This window comes from Ranitomeya variabilis, chromosome 2 (assembly GCF_051348905.1).
Source record: "Ranitomeya variabilis isolate aRanVar5 chromosome 2, aRanVar5.hap1, whole genome shotgun sequence".
Taxonomy (NCBI): domain Eukaryota; kingdom Metazoa; phylum Chordata; class Amphibia; order Anura; family Dendrobatidae; genus Ranitomeya; species Ranitomeya variabilis.
In genome coordinates, this window is record NC_135233.1 from 415,085,074 (window position 1) to 415,107,806 (window position 22,733).

Below are 22,733 nucleotides of genomic sequence, written 5' to 3' on the forward strand. Positions count from 1 at the left end.
GTTTAACAATACTGGAAAAATTAGCAATGAACCGACGATAAAAATTAGCAAACCCCAAGAACTTCTGAAGGCTCTTAACAGATGTAGGCTGTGTCCAGTCACAAATAGCCTGAACCTTAACGGGATCCATCTCAATAGTAGAAGGAGAAAAAATGTACCCCAAAAAAGAAATCTTCTGGACTCCGAAGAGACACTTTGAGCCCTTCACAAACAGAGAATTGGCCCGCAAAACCTGAAACACCTTCCTGACCTGTAGAACATGAGACTCCCAGTCATCAGAAAACACCAAAATATCATCCAAATACACAATCATAAACTTATCCAGATATTCACGGAAAATATTGTGCATAAAGGACTGAAAGACTGACGGAGCATTGGAGAGTCCAAAAGGCATTACCAAATACTCAAAATGGCCCTCAGGCGTATTAAATGCGGTTTTCCACTCATCACCCTGTTTTATCCGCACCAGATTATACGCACCACGAAGATCTATTTTAGTGAACCACCTAGCCCCCTTAATGCGAGCAAACAAATCAGTAAATAATGGCAATGGATACTGGTATTTGACTGTAATCTTATTCAGAAGGCGATAATCTATACAAGGCCTCAGGGAACCATCTTTTTTTGCCACAAAAAAAAAACCTGCTCCCAGAGGGGACGAAGATGGACGAATATGTCCCTTTTCCAAGGACTCCTTAATATAATTCCGCATAGCAGTATGCTCTGGCAGTGACAGATTAAATAAACGACCCTTAGGGAACTTACTGCCAGGAATCAATTCTATAGCACAGTCACACTCTCTATGAGGAGGGAGCGAATTGAGCTTAGGCTCCTCAAAAACATCCTTATAATCTGACAAAAACGCAGGGATCTCCGAAGGAGTCGATGAAGCGATAGAAATCGGAGGTGCATCATCATGAACCCCCTGACATCCCCAGCTTAGCACAGACATTGTTTTCCAGTCCAGGACAGGATTATGAGTTTGTAACCATGGCAGACCAAGCACTAGTACATCATGTAAATTATACAGTACAAGGAAGCGAATCACCTCCTGATGAACGGGAGTCATGCGCATGGTCACTTGTGTCCAATACTGCGGTTTATTCATAGCCAATGGTGTAGAATCAATTCCCTTCAGAGGAATAGGAACTTCCAGAGGCTCTAGACTAAAACCGCAGCGTTTAGCAAATGACCAATCCATAAGACTCAGGGCAGCGCCTGAATCCACATAGGCATCGACGGAAATGAAAGACAGTGAAAAAATCAGAGTCACAGACAAAATGAACTTAGACTGCAGAGTATCAATGGCAAAAGATTTATCAACCCTTTTTGTGCGTTTAGAGCATGCTGATATAACATGAGCTGAATCACGACAATAAAAACACAAACCATTTTTCCGCCTATAATTTTGCCGTTCACTTCTGGACTGAATTCTATCACATTGCATAGTCTCAGGTGCCTGTTCAGAAGACACCGCCAACTGGTGCACGGGTTTGCGCTCCCGTAAACGCCGATCAATCTGAATGGCCATAGCCATAGACTCATTCAGACCTGTAGGCGCAGGGAACCCCACCATAACATCCTTAATGGCCTCAGAAAGACCATTTCTGAAGTTTGCAGCCAGGGCGCACTCATTCCACTGAGTAAGCACCGACCATTTCCGAAATTTCTGACAATATATTTCCGCTTCATCATGCCCCTGAGAGAGGGCTAATAAAGCCTTTTCAGCCTGAATCTCTAGGTTAGGTTCCTCATAGAGCAATCCCAATGCCAGAAAAAACGCATCCACACTGAGCAACGCAGGATCCCCTGGTGCCAATGCAAATGCCCAATTCTGAGGGTCGCCCCGTAGGAACGATATAACAATCTTGACCTGCTGAGCAGGGTCTCCAGAGGAGCGAGATTTCAAAGAGAGAAACAATTTACAATTGTTCCTGAAATTCAGGAAGGTAGATCTATCTCCAGAAAAAAACTCTGGAATAGGAATTCTAGGTTCAGACATGGGAGTGTGAACAACGAAATCCTGTATGTTTTGAACCTTTGCCGCGAGATTACTCAGGCTGGAAGCCAAACTCTGGACATCCATGATAAACAGCTAAGATCAGAGCCATTCAAGGGTTAAGAGGAGGTAAGAAGCAGCTAGACAGCAATTAAGGGCTAGGCAGCAAAACTCTGAAGGAAAAAAAAAAAAAAAATTTTCCTTGAACACTTCTTTTCCTCCTGCTTCAGCCCAAACAATTAACACTTTGTGGGCCGGCTATACTGTCATGAATCCCCAATGGCTAGGGATAGCACAGGACAAGCAAAGTATAACAAATATCGGACGAGCTCTAGGGTGATGGAACCTGGGCTGACCGCTGCCCTACGCCTGACAAACGCAACTAGAGATAGCCAGGGAGCGTTCCTACGTTGGTTCTAGACGCCACGCACCAGCCTAAGAGCTAACTAGTACTGCAGAGAAAACAAGACCTCACTTGCCTCCAGAGGAATTAACCCCAAAGGTATAGTTGCCCCCCACATGTATTGACGGTGAAATGAGAGGAAGGCACACACATAGAGATGATGTATATAGCTTTAGCAAATAGAGGCCCGCTGAAAACTAGAAAGCAGAATGATACAAAAGGGGACTGAGCGGTCAGCAAAAAACCCTAATCAAAAAAAAACCATCCTGAGATTACAAGAACCCATGTGCCAACTCATGGCACATGGGGAGAACCTCAGTCCACTAGAGCAACCAGCTAGCATAGAGACATTCTAAGCAAGCTGGACCAAAAACCAAACAACTGAAAATCAGCACTTAGCTTATCCTGAAAGATCTGGGAGCAGGTAGGCAGGAACCAAACAGAGCACATCTGAACACATTGATAGCCGGCAAGGGAAATGACAGAAAGGCCAGGTAAAATAGGAAACACCCAGCCTCTGATGGACAGGTGGAAACCAAAGGCCGCAACCCACCAAAGTCACCCAGTACAAGCAGTAACCACCAGAGGGAGCCCACCAACAGAATCCACAACAGTCAGCCCATCTATGGTGTGCTAACGGATTAAAATTCACTTCTTGTTGTTTCTGATAGGTATTTGACTGACGATGTTTTGCCTTGGGCTGATGAAAGGCTGGTAGTTCAATTTCTTCAAGCTCCCCCGTTTCTTCTTCTACATCTCTCAAGTGTGGCATCCGGGACAGGGCATCGGCATTTCCATTCTTGCGACCTGCTCGATACTTGATCACGAAGTTGTAATTAGATAACCGGGCTATCCATCGCTGTTCTAACGCACCTAATTTAGCCGTGTCTAGGTGGGTCAATGGATTGTTGTCAGTATAGACAATAAATTCTGCACCGGTCAAATAGTGTTTGAAACGTTCAGTCACAGCCCAAACTACTGCCAGTAGCTCCAATTTGAAGGAACTATAATTTTCAAAATTTCTTTCAGTAGGCCGGAGTTTTCTACTTGCAAAGGCGATGACTTTCTCCCGACCTTCTTGCTTTTGTGACAGCACCGCTCCCAATCCCACATTACTGGCATCGGTGTAGAGGATGAAAGGTTGATGGTAATCCGGGTACGCCAGAACTTCTTCTCCGGTTAGTGCCTTTTTTAGTTGTTCAAAGGAGTCTTCTCTTTCGTCGTTCCACTGAAAAGGAGGGTTTCGGTTTGAAGGTTTCTTCGTCTGCCCTATCAAAGTATCTTGCAAGGGCGCTGCCAATTTGGTAAATCCTTTTATAAATCTACGATAGTAACCCACTAATCCCAAGAATTGCCTCATTTCTTTTGCGTTGGTAGGTCTTGGCCAATCCCTTATGGCAGTTATTTTCTCGGGATCCGGTGCAACTCCCTCCGAACTCACGATGTGCCCTAAGTATTGTACCTTTGGCTTGAGAAGGTGACATTTGGATGGTTTGATTTTCATACCATACTTGGATAAGGCTTCGAACACCTCTGTCAGGTCTGTTAAGTGCTGTTCGTAAGTCTTTGAGTAGACGATCACATCATCTAGGTACAGGAGGACGGTCTCAAAGTTCTTGTGTCCGAGGCAACATTCCATCAGTCGCTGGAAAGTACCGGATGCGTTGCAGAGTCCGAACGGCATGCGATTAAATTCGCTTAGACCCATTGGTGTGGTGAATGCCGTTTTTTCCTTATCTCTCTCAGCCACAGGGACTTGCCAATACCCGCTTGTTAAGTCTAAGGTGGAAAAATAATTAGCAGATTTCAAAGCAGTCAAGGACTCTTCTATCCTAGGCAAGGGATAGGCGTCTTTATGGATGATGTTATTAATCCGCCGGTAGTCTACGCACATTCTCATGGTTCCGTCCTTTTTTTTGACAATCACCAGAGGGGCCGCCCAAGGGCTACAACTATCTCTTATTACCCCGGCCTGTTTCATCTCTCTCAGCATGTCCTTCGCGCATTGATAGTGAGCGGGCGGTATGGGTCTATATCTTTCTTTTATCGGGGGATGGTCACCGGTGGGGATTGTATGTTCCACCCCTTCTATCCGTCCGAAGTCCAATGGGTGTTTACTGAAGACCTGTTCATATTCCGTCACTAATCTATACACCCCTTGTCTTTGATGGGTAGGTGTTGAATCTACACCCACGTCTAGCTGTTGGCACCAATCCTCCGATTCTCCATCTGAGCCGTTATTTTCCACCTGACAGGTCGATTCTAAGGGCTCAACGGTTGTGATGGCATTGTTGTCAACAGTATATAACTTTGCCACTGTAGCGTACCTTGGCAAAGTGACCTCTTCCTCTCCACAGTTCAAAAGTCGTACCGGCACCCGTCCCCGGTGTACCTCGACCACCCCTCGTGCCGTGAGTATAGTGGGCCTGCTGTCGGTGTACGCTGGTTCTATTAAGGCTTGATAGTCTCGTCCTTTAGTACCAATGGCTGCTCTACACCATACCAGCATTTCTGTTTTTGGTGGGATTACAATAGACGTAGGATCACTCACCCTCACACTGCCGATTTCTCCACCTGCAACTTCTATCTGTTGCCTTAACATTAATACTTTTATTTCCCTCTGGAGAACTCTCTGCTGGCAGGATCGGGTAGTTTCAGCAATTTGTTGTAAGACAGAAATAACTTCGGAAAAGCAGTTCTCTAACACATTCATTCCTATCAATACAGTTAGTTCACAGTTCTGTCGGTCAACATCAACGACAATTATACCCTGTTTCTTCAATTCTGCTTTACCAATCTTTATGGTCATCTCCATGAATCCTAGTTTCGGTACCAACTTACCATTACTGGCCCATATATCTAGTTCAACATCAGAGGGTCCTTTATCAATATCTATCTCAGCCCAGTACCTCTTATAAAGGATATATGGTATAGATGAAATCTGGGAACCTGTATCCAGCAAAGCGTTGAGGGGAATTCCGTCCAGCACGATAGGGATGATGGGTCGTCCTCCGATGTACCTGTCGTGCCAGGGTGTTGGGCCTTGAAAATTCATTCCTGCGAAGCGGCCCGCATTCCCAGGGGATTCCCGTTTAAATCACAATTTCGTGCAAAGTGGCCATTGCTGCTGGCAACGGCGGCAAATGGGCTGTCCATCCGGTTGGTAGCGGTCACGGGGTCGTCCTCTCCATGTCGGGTATCTCCGGGACCTCATCCATGGAACATCCTCTCTACGGTTTTCCAACTCCATCTTGGGTTCTCTCATCTCCTGCATGGTTTTAGCCATTGAAGCAACAACATCAGTTAAAGAGTCAAGCTTTTGCTGAAGGGATTCATTAGTAATGGGCCCCAGGGACTTAGCACTGGCACCGGACGTAGCTGATGTCACTGGCATTCCCCGTTGCTGAAGTGCATCTGCCATGGGTTGTGTGAGATCCTGATCCCGAGGTGCCTCTGCCAGCTGGAGACGTATAGCGCTCTCCTTTAATTGGGCAAATGTCAATTCAGGGTTCTTAAAAACAAGCATGCTCACATGCCCCCGGTGAGAAGGGGTGTAGAGTCCCTCAATAAATTGATCTCTTAGCAGTTTATCGGCTCCTGTGTTAAAAATGGGTTCAGCCAGTGTAAGTGATTTAAGGGCTTCCTGCAGGTTTAAGGCAAAATCTCTCACGCCCTCATTAGCTTTTTGTTTGCAATTAAAGAATCGTACTTTAGCTTTGCTGCTGGTAGTGGTTTCAAATGTAGCTTTTAATCCAGCAAATATGTGTTCAACAGTACCTTTTAGATCAGTTGCCCATGCTGTGACTTCTCGCTTAGCATGGCCACTTAACTGCATCATCAGGAGACTAACACGCTGAGCTTCACCCACGGGGAACATATCAAAATGAGCCAGCATCTTTTCCCTGAAACCGTCAAGGGTATTAGGTTCACCTTCGTACATTGGAAGCCACGGGCCACCCGGGGTATATGGCATCAACACCGGCATGATGGGCGCCACTCCTTGCACTGCTGCGCTGCCAGGCTCTCTATCGACACTCTGTCTTTCAGCTGCATTAGCGTCGCCGGGTGCTGCGGCGTCTCCGTGCTGCGACATACTGTACCCTCTTAGTTAATCCAGACCCTTCCGGTCCCAGCTTCCATCTAGATAATGTAGATTCGTTCCTCTGTGCAGCAGGATGACAATGACACGCCCCCTGCTGACTCTAACTGCCGCACGCTCTGTGATGATGGATTTTGAAGTTTTTCAGTTAGACTGGGGCTTGGGTAATGACGTAGCTCGATTAACAGTTTTGTGCCTAACGGTTATGAGATGATTACATCAGGGGATGGCGGCCATTTTTACCCCATTATAACCAATGGAGAAAAGTCACTTTCAATAGTTTTCAATGGGGAACGGGATTTTCTTTAACAAAGTCAATTTCCAAGATTTTTCATCCAAATTTTCACAGTTTCAGACTCCAATTACGGCACACAATACCCGATGTACGGGCTGGCCCAATCCTGTTCGTGACGCCAGTTGTGACACCCGGGAGACCGAGGTACCCAGCACCAGATCAATGAGGTCCGTCTCTTGAGGGGGATGTCACTAGTGGCTTGACCCGGTGCTGTGGCCTCAGGCGATGCACAATGTAAGGGATATCATGAAGGAACAGACACTTACTTGATCAGCAGCAGGTCCTCTCAGCTGTGATGACCCCGATCCCGGATCGATGGCTATTGTCCAAACGAAAGACTGAGGCGCTGAAACGTTTAACCAGTTTACTTCAACAAAAAAGGGATTTGCAACCAATACTGTCATCGGAGTCTGTTTAAGAACTCTGAATTACTTTGACCCTGTCAGGATTTCCACCTCTTATTATGCGCAGTTTCTGTATGGCCCTGCTGCTGTTTGTGAACTGGCTGCCGACCCAATCTGTCTCTTCTGTACTCTGGTTCGACGGACAACCCGAGTCCTTTTTTTGTCGGCTTACCCCCTCTGGGAGAACCGCTGAACTCTGTGTCTGTTGCTGCGTCTTACTCTGGTGAAGCTGATATCACCTCACTTCCTTCCGGTTGCTGTATTATGTATAATGAATATAGCCACGGATCCGGTATCCGTCTCTGCGCCTATTCTGGGTAGAGGTTATTGCTACCCGGTTCTCACAATGTCCTTTTTCTCTATTCCTCTTTTCCTACTATGGATAATACGGGCCTATAATCCGTCATAGGGCTGTTAGGAGTCCAGTTATACGACCTCTCACTTTCAGCTCCTCAACCCAACTGCCAATCTTTTTCTCAGACCAGAATAGATCAAGGGGAGTCTCTGGAGCTCCCCCTTCTGGCCGGAGATGGTAGTGCAGTCTTGCTATTTTAATATTTGTATTTTGTGTCAATAACTATATTTGTGGCAAATACCCCTAGGGGCGCCACATAATTAAAAACCACATGGTGACGTGAGGAGTGCTCAGTCAGTAAGCTAACATAGAAATGACAGAAAAAAGACTGGCACATCCAAACTAGTGTGAATAGGTGCTTTGGCACGATAGAGTGCAACCTTTTTTGTATATTTGTGTATGGAGGTAGCTGCTCCTGGTGTGCACCTATTCACACTAGTTTGGATGTGCCAGTCTTTTTTCTGTCATTTCTATGTTAGCTTACTGACTGAGCACTCCTCCCGTCACTATGTGGTTTTTAATTACATCTCATCACACTTGGTTCCGGCCAACCCATATGTAGGCTTTGCTGAACAGAGGTGTCCACATTCACCCAGGCATACAGACATTGGCCTTCGGTAAGTGTTCACATTTGGACAGGGAGGTCAGTGACCCATCAGTTTAATGAGACCACCTTGACAATGGTTGATGGGCTCACACTATTTGATTAAATCAAATTCTGTGCAAAGCATCTCTTAAATATTTTCCTAATGTTCAAAAGCCATTTTGCTATTCATATTTCATGTATTTCATATTAGACATGCTTTGGCACGATAGAGTGCAACCTTTTTTGTATACAAAGATATTATACAGTCACCATGTGACAAGTGGGCCTGTGTACCTTCAAATGCCAGGGCTGAATTTTAGTCCCAGTCTGGCCCTGCCCTAGGAGGTTGGAGGCATGAGATCCATAGGACAAGATAAAATCACATGTGGACGAAAAGAGGGGTTGATCCATAGCTGCTATGCTGTACTTTTACTGATTTTGTACATATTTTTTGCAAGTTCTCCTATCTAATACATTTATTGCAAAAAATCCTTGAAGATGGATCAACCCTTCTTTTCGTCCACATAAAAAATACAGTTGGTCTGATAAAAAAACAAATCTTATATAACTAAGATTACGTAGCAAAAAGTTTTGACCATTACAATTATGAATAAATTAACAGATCCAAATTTTGATTGTCTGCACATGTCATCTATACATGCTTACTATACATCTGTACATGTGTACCAGGTATACCATGCATAATGCGAGAGTAGTGCATTAGATGTGCATGTTTTATGTATGTGTACCAACTGTAAATGTGCCGTGTATATGGAGGGGGAACACAAGTCCGGCCCACGGATCTTTTACAGTCAGTGTCCACCCTGAGTGGATCTGTCGGTCCTAGCATTTAGGCCCCAGCTCTGGCCCAGAAAACCTAATGATGCTACAAACTAGGAGCACAACCCTAAACCACCATGGCTGGTCTAGCTAGTAAATGGATCTAACTATCTGTGACCTGGGAGAGTAAAAATCACAATGAGCTTTAATGATGAACAGTAACAAAACAAATGACGGTTTTCGTAATTTTTCGTTAGTAATTTATAGAGATGTAAATTATATGAAGGGATTATAGATCAGAGTGGTCTTTCAGCATGCAGATGTCTCACCTCATAGACTGGCTGCTCTTTTCGCTGAAGTCCACATGACGCTGGTTACTCTCCTTCAATGGTGCTTCCTGTTTTCAACATTCCATGGTATGATGGAGAAAAACAAGAAAGGAAATTGAGTCATTTAATAAGCCTTTCCTGACTAAAACCAGAAGGGTTCATCTTTCATGATTATATGACAGTTTATGAGTAAGGGATCAGCAGATGAATGCTTTGTACACCATCTCAATAGATCCTTCAATAGCTGCACTTTGCCTGCCAGTGTCATGGAGTGGAGTGCACCGCTGTCAGAAATTCTGAGACTTTGTCTACAGCCAGTAACTAATACATTAATCAACAATATATGTGCTAAATTTATTATCTGATTACACTGAAACAAGTGTAGGTGGAAATAAGTGATTTTCATTTTTACAGGCATATACTGATAAGTAAGGACACCATTAGTTTATCAATATGAGGTCAGTGATTCCGGACTGCTCACACTGTACAATGCTAGGAATGGTCAGCTTGGCTAATAAAGCAGCTCAGTCCCTTCATAAATTTGAGTCAAGTGCAGGAGAAGGATCATTACATAATGCATGGAGCTCACGGCTCATTTAATGAGCGGAGACATTGGCTCTCTTTGATACTGAGGGTCCAATCATTGACCCCCTTATAGATCTCAAATCTAAAAACAAATCTAACAATAGAGAAAGAGACACTACACTCAATATAGCAGTGAGCGAACAAAAGCTTTAATGGCAATTCAAAACAATATTTATTGTTTCGGTCCCTAAATCCACACCTTCGACAGCACCTGATTGCCGTTAAGTGAGTAGACATATGCATGTTAGCCGCCAAGTGAAAGTACGACCTTCGTCGCTTTTGAAGAGCGCTATTCCAAAGCGGCTAGGGTCGCACTTCCACTTCGTGGATACCCTACAGCACTTTATAATTGAGCTCTTGTTTTATTCTTGCTGCTTCCCTAAGTATTCCATTTTTTTTTTTTTAAATCCACCACTTGGTTTCAGAGATATTGGTCTTTTAATTTTGTTCTGATTTTTAGGTTTCTTATCAAGGGGGCATTACTCACAGGAATCTCTGGGACATGTCTTTAGCCTGCCTTGAATTATTACTCTATGAGCCCTGTTCCTTTGTTAAAAACCTTAAAAAGGAGTACTTTATCTATGTTCATACATTGCTTTTTTTCTAAAAAAAACCCAGCATATTCTACTATGGAATGCCATAGGAGAAAAGAAGTGAAGTAAGAACATAGATATAAAAAGGTAAATTTTATTGATAAATATTAAAACAAGTTTAGACAAAAGTGAATTAAAATAAGAGGGGGAAAAATACCACCAGGACAAACAATAGGGTAATTAGCAAAGTACAGAATCCGACATAAGGGTGTTAATACATTAACCAATACCCTTGTATGCAGTGCAAAGAATGGCGGTTATACATTGGAAAATATAATATGGTATATACGGTGAATAACCCAGCAATTAATATAAATAAGTTAACCAAAGGCCAAATATGCAAAGCAAAAATAGGGATTATATTGGTAAATAAGAAGGGCACAGCCAGTATTAAACGAAACTACACCAACATAGTACCATGTATATGTGAAAAAATCCCTAAGAGGTAACAATCTCTGAAAGAGAGGGCACCAAGAAGATCATATGTCCAGAAAGTGCAACACCAGGCTGCTAATGTACCGGAAAGTAGAAGCTACATATGACAAAAAGTACCGAAGAATAAGGAAGGGAATTATATGGTAAAGGCAAATTACCTGAAATGTGGGTAGGAATCAAGAGATGTGGCCGAGCCTCAGAGTCGGAGCACCTAAGCTGATATCCCGAAGCCCGACGAGCGCCGTTTCGCTAATGCTTCTTCTGTTGGGGCAGGACAAGTTTTGGAGGGTATCAGGAGTTATTTAAGCGGTATGCCCAGAGGATGAACCCGGAAGTGTCGCTGTGAAGTTCAAGAGTGCGCACGCATACAGAGCCGTCCCACTTACTAAAGGACTTTCGGACATGCGCACCGTGACCCGCAGTGGCACGCACTGTGGTCACATGGTTTCGGCGCTGTCGAAAGACAGAGGGGGCAAACGGAACTTGCGCGTGTGCGGTAAGAAATCACAGGACACTCTGGGAATAGGCTAGCACTTGCGCAGTCGGTGACAATCGGACATTCGGAAGGTGGGAGGTATTAGGAGAACCCAGATGAGAGGGCGGAATATAGCGAAAACCGAGGAGAAGAATAGGCTAACACTGATGATGGTAATAAAGAAGAAGTTACGAAGGGATACTGTTGGAAGAAGGGGAAAGTGTAAGGTTATATACACTGGAGAGATACTAGTATAATTATTACTCATTAAAGTAAAATAGTAGAATAAAATTTAAAGCCATTGCCGCCTGGAATCCAAGTGCATATGCTAGTACTAAAAGTGATAGGGGATATATATGGTACACTTTGCATTAAATAAAGAATACAAAAGGTAATAAGAGTAAATATGGGAAGGAAAGTGAATAAGTGTAGAGAACAAGGGACATTGTGGTGAACACATATATAGGATGCTGCCATGGAAAGAACCATGTCAGGAGAGATAAAATATATAAAGTCTATGAGGCATGTATTGTGATATATTTAAATGACATAGATGAAAGGAAGGGTACTGGCAAAAAGAAACAGACCTGGTCTTGTAAAGGTAACATTGGGAATGCGTGAAGAAGGCGGGGGTAAAAAAGGTGCATGGTGTAAATGCAATATGCTATGTAAAAAAGAGGGGGAAGTGAATAAATATAATTAAGGGAAGGGAATAAAGTTTGTCAAGATAATAATAATAATAATAATAATAATCTTTATTTATATAGCGCCAACATATTCCACAGCGCTTTACAGTTTAACAGTTTCAAACACAACAGTCATAGGTAACAATGTTAACAATACAGTAATAAAGCAGAATAAAACAAAATATGACTGCGTGAGAGCTCACAATCTACAGTAAAGGTGGGGAGATACAAAGTACAGGTGTGTATTTACAATGATGTATTTACAATGAGCTACAATGTGCTACCACATCTAAATAATATGTTAACAGGAGTGTAAAAGGGGGGGAAGGGGGAGGGGGGAGGTGGGGAAATTATTTGTTAATACGTATATATCAGTGAAGTCATAGATGCTAGATGTGCTACCACATCTAGAATAATATATTGAACAAGAGTGTGAAGGGGGGGGAAGGGGGAGGGGGAAGGTGGGGAAATTATTTGTTAATACGTATATATCAGTGAAGTCATAAATGCTAGACACCCTAAAAGTAAAAAATATTGAAAGTAATGATACGGAACAGCAAGGCCAAGGTTAGTACAACGTCCATAAGAGAGTCCTGTTATAGAAGACTTCATAGTGCCGAAACCTTCTCATATGTCTTTTCCTAATAAAGATGATGTTCCCTCTCAGTCCATCATCGTCTCAGATGATTGTCAAGGTGAAGCGTCCAATAGTTAAGGAACCAAAGTGCAAGCGCTAATATACCTAAAATAAAAGGTAAATTATTTAGTATAATGTACATAATAGAATCAGGCAAGGAAAGAGAAGGAAGGGGGGGGAAGGGGAAAGGGAAAGGAGGGGGGAGGGAAAAGGAAAGGGAAGGAGGGAGGGGAAGGGATGCCTGGAATGAGGGGGGGCATTAAAAACACGCAAAAGAGAATTGTTAAGAAAGTTTTAAAAACACCTTAAAAACTGGTCCAAAGATGTAACATTAAAAAGGTGCAGTTTACAGAAAAGAATTGAAGCCAAAGCTTTCATTTAAGCCACTTGGGGTGATGGTACCTAAGCGGTATATCCATTTGCTTTCTAATTGTGCAAGGATTTTGGCCAAGTCACCTCCGCGTATGCCTAAGTTGATCTGATCAATAGCTTTAAAAGAAAGGCCTTTTGGGTTTGAATCATGATGGGTTTGAAATGACGTGGCAGAGTTTTTAGAAGGGAGAAGTCATTGATCATTTTGGCCTTTTCAATGTCACGAATATGTTCGCGTATTCTGATTTTGACTTCCCGAGTGGTCATGCCAATGTATACCAAGCCACACGGGCAGGTGGCATGATATACGACACCCTGTGAAGAGCATGTAAGATGTTTTCGGATTTCAAATATCTTAGATCCGTCGCAATTCTCGTGGTTTATGATGTGTGGAGTACAGGAGATAATCTCTGGATATTCTCTTTGCTCTTCTGTAGCCATTTTTAATGTATCTTTTACTGTAGCCCCGGTTAAGAAATTAGCGCTTGCACTTTGGTTCCTTAACTATTGGACGCTTCACCTTGACAATCATCTGAGACGATCTGGACATGATTTATCACGGACTCTTGATCTTTATCCCCGGATAAATGATGGACTGAGAGGGAACATCATCTTTATTAGGAAAAGACATATGAGAAGGTGTCGGCACTATGAAGTCTTCTATAACAGGACTCTCTTATGGACGTTGTACTAACCTTGGCCTTGTTGTTCCATATCATTACTTTTAATATTTTTTACTTTTAGGGTGTCTAGCATTTATGACTTCACTGATATATACGTATTAACAAATAATTTCCCCACCTTCCCCCTCCCCCTCCTTCACACTCTTGTTCAATATATTATTCTAGATGTGGTAGCACATCTAGCATCTATGACTTCACTGATATATACGTATTAACAAATAATTTCCCCACCTCCCCCCTCCCCCTTCCCCCCCCCCCTTTTACACTCCTGTTAACATATTATTTAGATGTGGTAGCACATCTTGACAAACTTTATTCCCTTCCCTTAATTATATTTATTCACTTCCCCCTCTTTTTTACATAGCATTTTGCATTTACACCATGCACCTTTTTTACCCCCGCCTTCTTCACGCATTCCCAATGTTACCTTTACAAGACCAGGCCTGTTTCTTTTTGCCAGTACCCTTCCTTTCATCTATATCATTTAAATATATCACAGTACTTGCCTCATAGACTTTATATATTTTATCTCTCCGGACATGGTTCTTTCCATGGCAGCATCCTATATATTTGTTGCCACAATGTCCCTTGTTCTCTGTACACTTATTCACTTTCCTTCCCATATTTACTCTTATTACCTTTTGTATTCTTTATTTAATGCAAAGTGTACCATATATATCCCCTATCACTTTTAGTACTAGCATATGCACTTGGATTCCAGGCGGCAATGGCTTTAAATTTTATTCTACTATTTTACTTTAATGAGTAATAATTATACTAGTATCTCTCCAGTGTATATAACCTTACACTTTCCCCTTCTTCCAACAGTATCCCTTCGTAACTTCTTCTTTATTACCATCATCAGTGTTAGCCTATTCTTCTCCTCGGTTTTCGCTATATTCCGCCCTCTCATCTGGGTTCTCCTAATACCTCCCACCTTCCGGACGTCCGATTGTCACCCACTGCGCAAGCGCTAGCCTATTCCCGGAGTGTCCTGTGATTTCTTACCGCACACGCGCAAGTTCCGTTTGCCCCCTCTGTCTTTCGGCAGTGCCGAAACCACGTGACCACAGTGCGTTCCACTGCGGGTCACGGTGCGCATGTCCAAAAGTCCTTTAGTAAGTGTGACGGCTCTGTATGCGTGCGCACTCTTGAACTTCACAGCGACACTTCCAGGTTCATCCTCTGGGCATACCGCTTAAATAACTCCTGATACCCTCCAAAACTTGTCCTGCCCCAACAGAAGAAGCATTAGCGAAATGGCGCTCGTCGGGCTTCGGGATATCAGCTTAGGTGCTCCGACTCTGAGGCTCGGCCACATCTCTTGATTCCTACCCACATTTCAGGTAATTTGCCTTTACCATATAATTCCTTTCCTTATTCTTCGGTACTTTTTGTCATATGTAGCTTCTACTTTCCAGTACATTAGCAGCCTTGTGTTGCACTTTCTGGACATATGATCTTCTTGGTGCCCTCTCTTTCAGAGATTGTTACCTCTTAGGGAATTTTTCACATATGCATGGTACTATGTTGGTGTAGTTTCGTTTAATACTGGCTGTGCCCTTCTTATTTACCAATATAATCCCTATTTTTGCTTTGCATATTTGGCCTTCGGTTAACTTATTTATTATTTATTTGCTGGGTTATTCACCCTATATACCATATTATATTTTCCAATGTATAACCGCCATTCTTTGCACTGCATACAAGGGTATTGGTTAATGTATTAACACCCTTATGTCGGATTCTGTACTTTGCTAATTCCCCTATTGTTTGTCCTGGTGGTATTTTTTCCCCCTCTTATTTTATTTCACTTTTGTCTAAACTTGTTTTAATATTTATCAATAAAATTTACCTTTTTATATCTATGTTCTTACTTCACTTCTTTTCTCCTATGGTATTCCATAGTAGAATATGCTGTTTGTATTGCTGAAGTGACTCTAGCCTTTATTGATTTAGGACTATGGGAATAATTGCTTTTTTTCTGCAGCCATATCCCGATTTCTTGGCAGCAAGAAGCTGCCCACAAAAAAACGGTTTAGTGCTTTTCTTGCTGCATTTTTTGTTGCGTTTTTCAGGATCCCAAAGTTGAGTTTTGCTTCCCCATATAAGCATGAGTAATGCGAGGTGTTAGTCCATTAATGCAAGATGTACGCGACACTATAAAACATTTTGGGAGAAAAGGGCAATTTGATCAAATTATTTAAGTGTAAAAAGTTTTTTTTTAATGTTTGAATCAATAGGGACTATTCATGAAAAAATACAGAATTGAAATGTAAAATCAGAGTGGGGAGTTGAATCTATCAGACATACTTTACCTAAGGCTTTGGCAGATCATTGAGATGGTTGGACACAGTTTACTTTCCCACCTTGGTAGGGTCATTGAGCTGGTTGGGTATTGTTGATTGTGCCCAACCCATGTGTAACAGGGTATCAAGATATATATCTTTCCTACCAAGGTGAGAAAGTAAACTGTACCCAACCAATGTGTAAGATTGAACAATACCCAACCAATCAATGCCCCTAACAAGATGAGAAAGAAAACTGTGCCCAACCAATGTGTAAGATTGAACAATACCCAACCAGTTTTCTTTCTCACCTTGGTAGAGGCATTTAGTTGGTTGGGTATTGTTCAATCTCACACATTGGTTGGGCACAGTTTTCTTTCTCACCTTGGTAGGGGCATTGAGTTCATTGTTGGGCATTGTTCAATCTCACACATTGGTTGGGTACAGTTTACTTTCTCACCTTGGTAGGAAAGATATATATCTTGATACCTTGTTAGCCAGTAGATAGAAAAATATTTAGAATTGAGAGTCCTCAGTGGTTGATACCTTTTAATGGCTAACTGAAAAGATGGTAACAAATTTCAAGCTTTCTAGACTACTCGGGTCTCTTCATCAGGCATAGACTAATAAGAAATCTGAAGAATCACATATTTATGCAGAATACAGCCCAGAAATAATGTCATAGATAAGACAGGTGACGTGAAGCAGAACTACCATTATGTGAGAGTGATAAACAGTTATGTCCATAAATATTGGAAGAGTTCATAGATAAGGAGTGTGAATGTCTATTGTCCTCTGATTGGGGTCTGGTTCTGCGTTGTGATGCCCTCACAAGGTCTGAGGAGCAAATTCCTTAATTTATATAAAAAGACATAAATCCATGTGACACATTCATTCCTGCACTGAGTGTGTCAAAGATTGTCATCAGTTTATATTCCCAGACTCTTCTGTCTCTCTGAGATTTGAAATTACCCTTTAAAACAAGTAAAATCATGTCCATGGTGCTGTGATCAGGGAGACAAAAATGTTTTACCACAGGTAGATCTATTCTTTTTTCTATTATTATGTGGCGATGAGAGTTCATCCTTGTTTTTAGTTTTTGCCTTGTCTCCCCTACATACAGATCCCCAGTTGTACATTTAGTACAAATAATTAGGTACACCACATTAGATGTGATGCAGCTGTAAGTACCTGGGATCTTGTTGTCCTGATGTGAGATAGGGATCTTTATCTTGTCTGTGGTCATTATAAATGGACAGGTTTTACAGTTTTTCTGGTTGCACAGAAAGATTCCTCCAGCTGTTTGAGAGGATAGGTAGCTTCTGACAATGATACTCCTTAGATTTGGGGGCTGCCTAAAACACAGTAGTGGGGGGGGTCTGGAAAAATGGATTGTAAGCAGGCATCTTTTTGTAGTAAAGGTTGTAGTTTCCATCCAGCTCCCCTTAGCACCTCCAGATTTGGATTGTAGGTGACTACTAAAGCCACCCAGTTGTTTTCTTCTTTAGCTTTGTAAAGTAGCAGGTGATTCCTTAATATTCTAGTTGATGTTGTAATTTGGTTTTGAATTGTTCTTGGATGGTAGCCCTGATTCAAAAAGGTCTTTCTGAGGCGACCAAGGTGTTCATCCCTATCCATGGGGTTGGAACATATACGATTGTATCTGATGGCTTGGCTGTAGACAAGAGTTTTTTATGTGTTTTGGATGGAAACTGTCATATTTAGGCTAAGTGCACACGTTGCAGAATTGCCGCGGAAATTTCCGGGGCAATTCTGCAGCTCCTGCCGCGGGTATATCGCATGCGGAATTGGCATGCATATTCCCGCAAAAAACTAGCGTTTTGGAAGCATAATTATCTTGCAGAATGCTAGCGTTTTCCAAGCGATATGTAGCATCGCTTGGAAAACTGATTGACAGGTTGGTCACACTTGTCAAACATAGTGTTTGACAAGTGTGACCAACTTTTTACTATTGATGCTGCCTATGCAGCATCAATAGTAAAAGATAGAATGTTAAAAATAATAAAAAAAATAAAAAAAATGGTTATACTCACCTTCCGCAAACAGCCGATCTCAGCGGCTTCCTTTCCTACAGATGGTGTGTGTGCAGGACCTTCGATGACGTTGCGGTCACGTGACCGCGACGTCATCGCGGTCATGTGACCGCGATGTCATCGCAGGTCCTTCACACACACCATCCATAGGAATGGAAGCGGCCACGTGCACCGCTGAGAGGCGGGAAGGCTCCGGGGCCATCAGAGGGTGAGTATATCACGATTTTTTATTTTAATTCTTTTTTTTTTTTAACAATTATATGGTGCCCAGTCCGTGGAGGAAAGTCTCCTCTCCTCCACCCTGGCTACCAACCGCACATGATCTGCTTACTTCCCGCATGGTGGGCATAGCCCCATGCGGGAAGTAAGCAGATCAATGCATTCCTAGGTGTGCGGAATTCCCGCGATTCTGCAAATTTAATGAACATGCTGCATTTTTTTCTGGAATGCGATTCCGCTCAGGAAAAAAATGCAGCATGTGCACAAAAAATGCAGATTGCATTCTATTAAATAGGATGCTTAATGTGAGCATTTTTTTGTGGTTTTATAGTGTTTTTATAGCGAAAAAACCACGAAAAAAACGCAAAAAATCTGCTACATGTGCACATAGCCTTAAGGTATATTGGGAGGTCGATTGGCTTCTGATACAGGGATGTCTCTATTTCATTGTTCTGCAGCTGAATGATGGTGTCCAAAAAGTTAATTTCAGTGCTGGAGTAGTTGAGTGTCAAGTTGATGGTGGGATGAAACTGATTAAACTGTTCATGGAACATCTTTAGCTGTGGCTCAGACTCCGTCCAGATGATTAAAATATCATTGGTGATGAGCGAGTATACTCGTTGCTCGGGTTTTACAGAGCACGCTCGGGTGATCTCCTAGTATTTATGACTGCTCGGAGATTTAGTTTTCCTTGCCTCAGCTAGATGATTTGCGGCTACTAGACAGCTTGATTACATGTGGGGATTCTATAGCAACCAGGCAACCCCCACATGTACTCAGGCTGGCTAACAGCTGTAAATCATCCAGCTGCTTCATTGTTCTGCAGCTGAATGATGGTGTCCAAAAAGTTAATTTCAGTGCTGGCGCAGTTGAGTGTTAAGTTGTTAAACCACTGGTAAAGGATACACCTAGCTACATTCAGGACACAACTGACCTATTGAATAAACTAGCAGCAATAGGTCCTCTACCAGAAGGAACCATCCTGGCCACCGTGGATGTGGAATCTTTGTACTCTAATATCCCACACCAGGATAGAATAAATGCCTGCAAAGTCTTCTGGAAAACACAGGGACTGATGCTGATTTTGTAGTAATACTTATAAAATTTATCCTCACCCACAATTACTTTGAATTTGACAACAAGATATATCTACAGGAGACTGGCACAGCAATGGGAAATAAAATGGCCCCAAGGTATGCAAATATTTTCATGGCCAAACTTGAAAGCAACTTTTGTCCTCATGTCCCATCAGGCCTCTGGCCTACTACTGCTACATTGATGATATTTTAATCATCTGAACGGAGTCTGAGCCACAGCTAAAGACGTTCCATGAACAGTTTAATCAATATCATCCCACCATCAACTTGACACAAAACTACTCCAGCACTGAAATTAACTTTTTAGACACCATCATTCAGCTGCAGAACAATGAAGTAGAGACATCTCTGTACTAGAAGCCAATCGACCGTCCAACATACCTTAAATGGGACAGTTTCCATGCAAAGCACATTAAAAACTCTATTGTCTACAGCCAAGCCATCAGATACAATAGTATATGTTCCAACCCCATGGATAGGGATGAACACCTTGGTCGCCTCAGAAAGACCTTTTGGAATCAGGGCTACCATCCAAGAACAATTCAAAACCAAATTACAACAGCAACTAGAATATCAAGGAATCACCTGCTACATTACAAAGCTAAAGAAGAAAACAACCGGGTGCCTTTAGTAGTCACCTACAATCCAAATCTGGAGGTGCTAAGGGGAGCTGCATGGAAATTGCAACCTTTACTACAAAAAGATGCCCAATTACAATCCATTTTCCAGACCCCCCACTACTGTGTTTTAGGCAGCCCCCAAATCTATGAAGTATCATTGTCAGAAGCTCCCTGTCCTCTCAAACAGCTGCAGGAACCTCTCCTTGCAACCAGAAAAAATGTAAAACCTGTCCATTTATAATGACCACAGACAAGATAAAGATCCCCAACTCACATCAGGACTACAAGATACCAGGTACTTTCAGCTGCGACACTTCTAATGTGGTGTACCTAATTATTTGTATTAAATGTCCAACTGGGGGTCTGTATGTAGGGGAGACAGGGCAGAAACTGAGAACAAGGATGAACTCTCACCGCCATACAATAAGAGAAAAAAGAATGGATCTACCTGTGGCAAAACATTTTTGTCTCCCTGATCACAGCACCATGGACATGAGATTACTTGTTTTAAAGAGTAATTTCAAATCTCAGAAAGACAGAAGAGTCTGGGAATATAAACTGATGACGACATTTGACACACTCACTGCAGGAATGAATGTGTTGCATGGATTTATGTCTCTTTACATCAATTAAGGAATTTGCTCCTCAGACCATGTGGGGGCATCACAATACAGAACCAGACCCCAATCAGAGGACAATAAAACATTCACACTTCGTATCTATGAACTCTTCCAATATTTATGGACACAACTGTGTATTACTCTCACATAATAGTAGTTCTGCTTCATGTCACCTGTCTTATCTATGGCATTATTTCTGGGCTGTATTGTGCATCAATATGTGATTCTTCAGATTTTGCATTAGTCTATGCCTGATGAAGAGACCTGAATAGTCAGGAAAGCTTGCAATTTGTTACCATCTTTTCAGTTAGCCATTAAACGGTATTAAGTTAACCACTGAGGACTTTCAATTCTAAATATTTTTTACCTTGGTAGGGGCATTGATTGTTTGGGTATTGTTCAATCTCACACATTGGTTGTGCGCAGTGTACTTTCTCACCTTGGTAGGGGCATTAAGTTGGTTGGGTATTGTTCAATCTTACACATTGGTTGGGCACAGTTTACTTTCTCTCCTTGGTAGAAGCATTGAGTTGTTTGGGTATTGTTCAATCTCACATACTGGTTTGGCACAGTTTACTCTCTCACCTTGGTAAGGGCATTGATTGGTTGGGTATTGTTCAATCTCACACACTGGTTGGGCACAGTTTTCTTTCTCACTTTGGTAGGGTCATTGAGTTGGTTGGGTATTGTTCAATCTTACACAATGGTTTGGCAGTTTTCTTTCTCACCTTGGTAGGGGCATTGATTGGTTGGGTATTGTTCAATCTTACACATTGGCTGGGCACAGTTTGCTTTCTCACCTTGGTAGGGGCATTGATTGGTTGGGTATTGTTCAAGCTTACACATTGGTTGGGCAGTTTACTTTCTCACCTTGGTAGGGGCATTGATTGGTTGGGTATTGTTCAATCTTACACATTGGTTGGGCACAGTTTACTTTCTCACCTTGGTAGGGTCATTGAGTTGGTTGGGCAATGTTCAATCTTACACATCGGTTGGGCAAAGTTTTCTTTCTCATCTTGATAGGGGCATTGATTGGTTGGGTATTGTTCAATCTTACACATTGGTTGGGCACAGTTTACTTTCTCACCTTGGTAGGGTCATTGAGTTAGTTGGGTATTGTTCAATCTTACACATTGGCTGGGCACAGTTTGCTTTCTCACCTTGGTAGGGGCATTGAGTTGGTTTGGTATTGTTCAAGCTTACACATTGGTTGGGCAGTTTACTTTCTCACCTTGGTAGGGTCATTGAGTTGATTGTGTATTGTTTAATCTTACACATTGGCTGGGCAGTTTTATTTCTCACCTTGTAGGGGCATTGATTGGTTGGGTATTGTTCAGTCTTACAGATTGGTTAGGCACAGTTTACTTTCTCACCTTGGTAGGGGCATTGCTTGTTTGGGTATTGTTCAATCTCACACGATGGTTGGGCACAGCTTACTGTCTCACATTGGCAAGGGCATCGAGTTGCTTGGGTATTGTTCAATCTCCCACATTGGTTGGGCACAGTTTACTTTCACACATTAGTCAGCACTGAGATGCTTACTTTCCATATATAACTAATTGAATTAACCCTTTTATGACCCTTTACTATCAATACGTCTAGGTTGGCTGGTAATTACAGTACTTACCTATAACATATGGATACGTCCTGATTTTGCAAGCACAGATGCTGTGCATGCGCGATTGCTGCTGGGTATCTGATGATTCTGACAGCTGACCCTAGGCACTCAATGCAGGAGCAGTGCCCGCACCGCTCCCGGCACTTTAAGTGACTAAATACTTAAATACTCTATGCAGGACAGCATAGAGGGTGGCAGGACTCTATGTCCTTTTTTCTAGCATATAGGCACCTCTTCCCTACACACAAGCATGTCCCCTGAAGATTATGCTTGAATGAAACGCGTTGGGACGAATACTCTAGGGAGAGTGCAGGGCATATCTATATACAGGGATAGCTGTGGACTGTCCTTGTAAGGGCAGGAGCAATGGGGTTAGTCTATTGATAGCCCCATAGGGAATGATATAGGGATTGTCTTCTCTGCACTGTCTGGGTATCGACCTAAACAAGGGATTATCCGGTGCTCCACTGCCCTCCTTTTTCTACGGAACTGGTAAGACCG

The 22,733-nt window shown here is 42.5% G+C and overlaps 1 protein-coding gene across 2 annotated transcripts in view; it reads right to left on the reverse strand.

The window, feature by feature from the left end:
• The window catches only part of LOC143806308 (protein Shroom4-like), a 471,342-nt gene that overhangs the window by 257,066 nt on the left and 191,543 nt on the right, over nt 1-22,733 (reverse strand). For both annotated transcript variants that reach the window (XM_077286552.1, XM_077286551.1), the window contains one exon: nt 9,251-9,318. In XM_077286552.1, the coding sequence (XP_077142667.1) occupies nt 9,251-9,318 (68 nt within the window). The remainder of the gene's footprint in view (nt 1-9,250; nt 9,319-22,733) is intronic.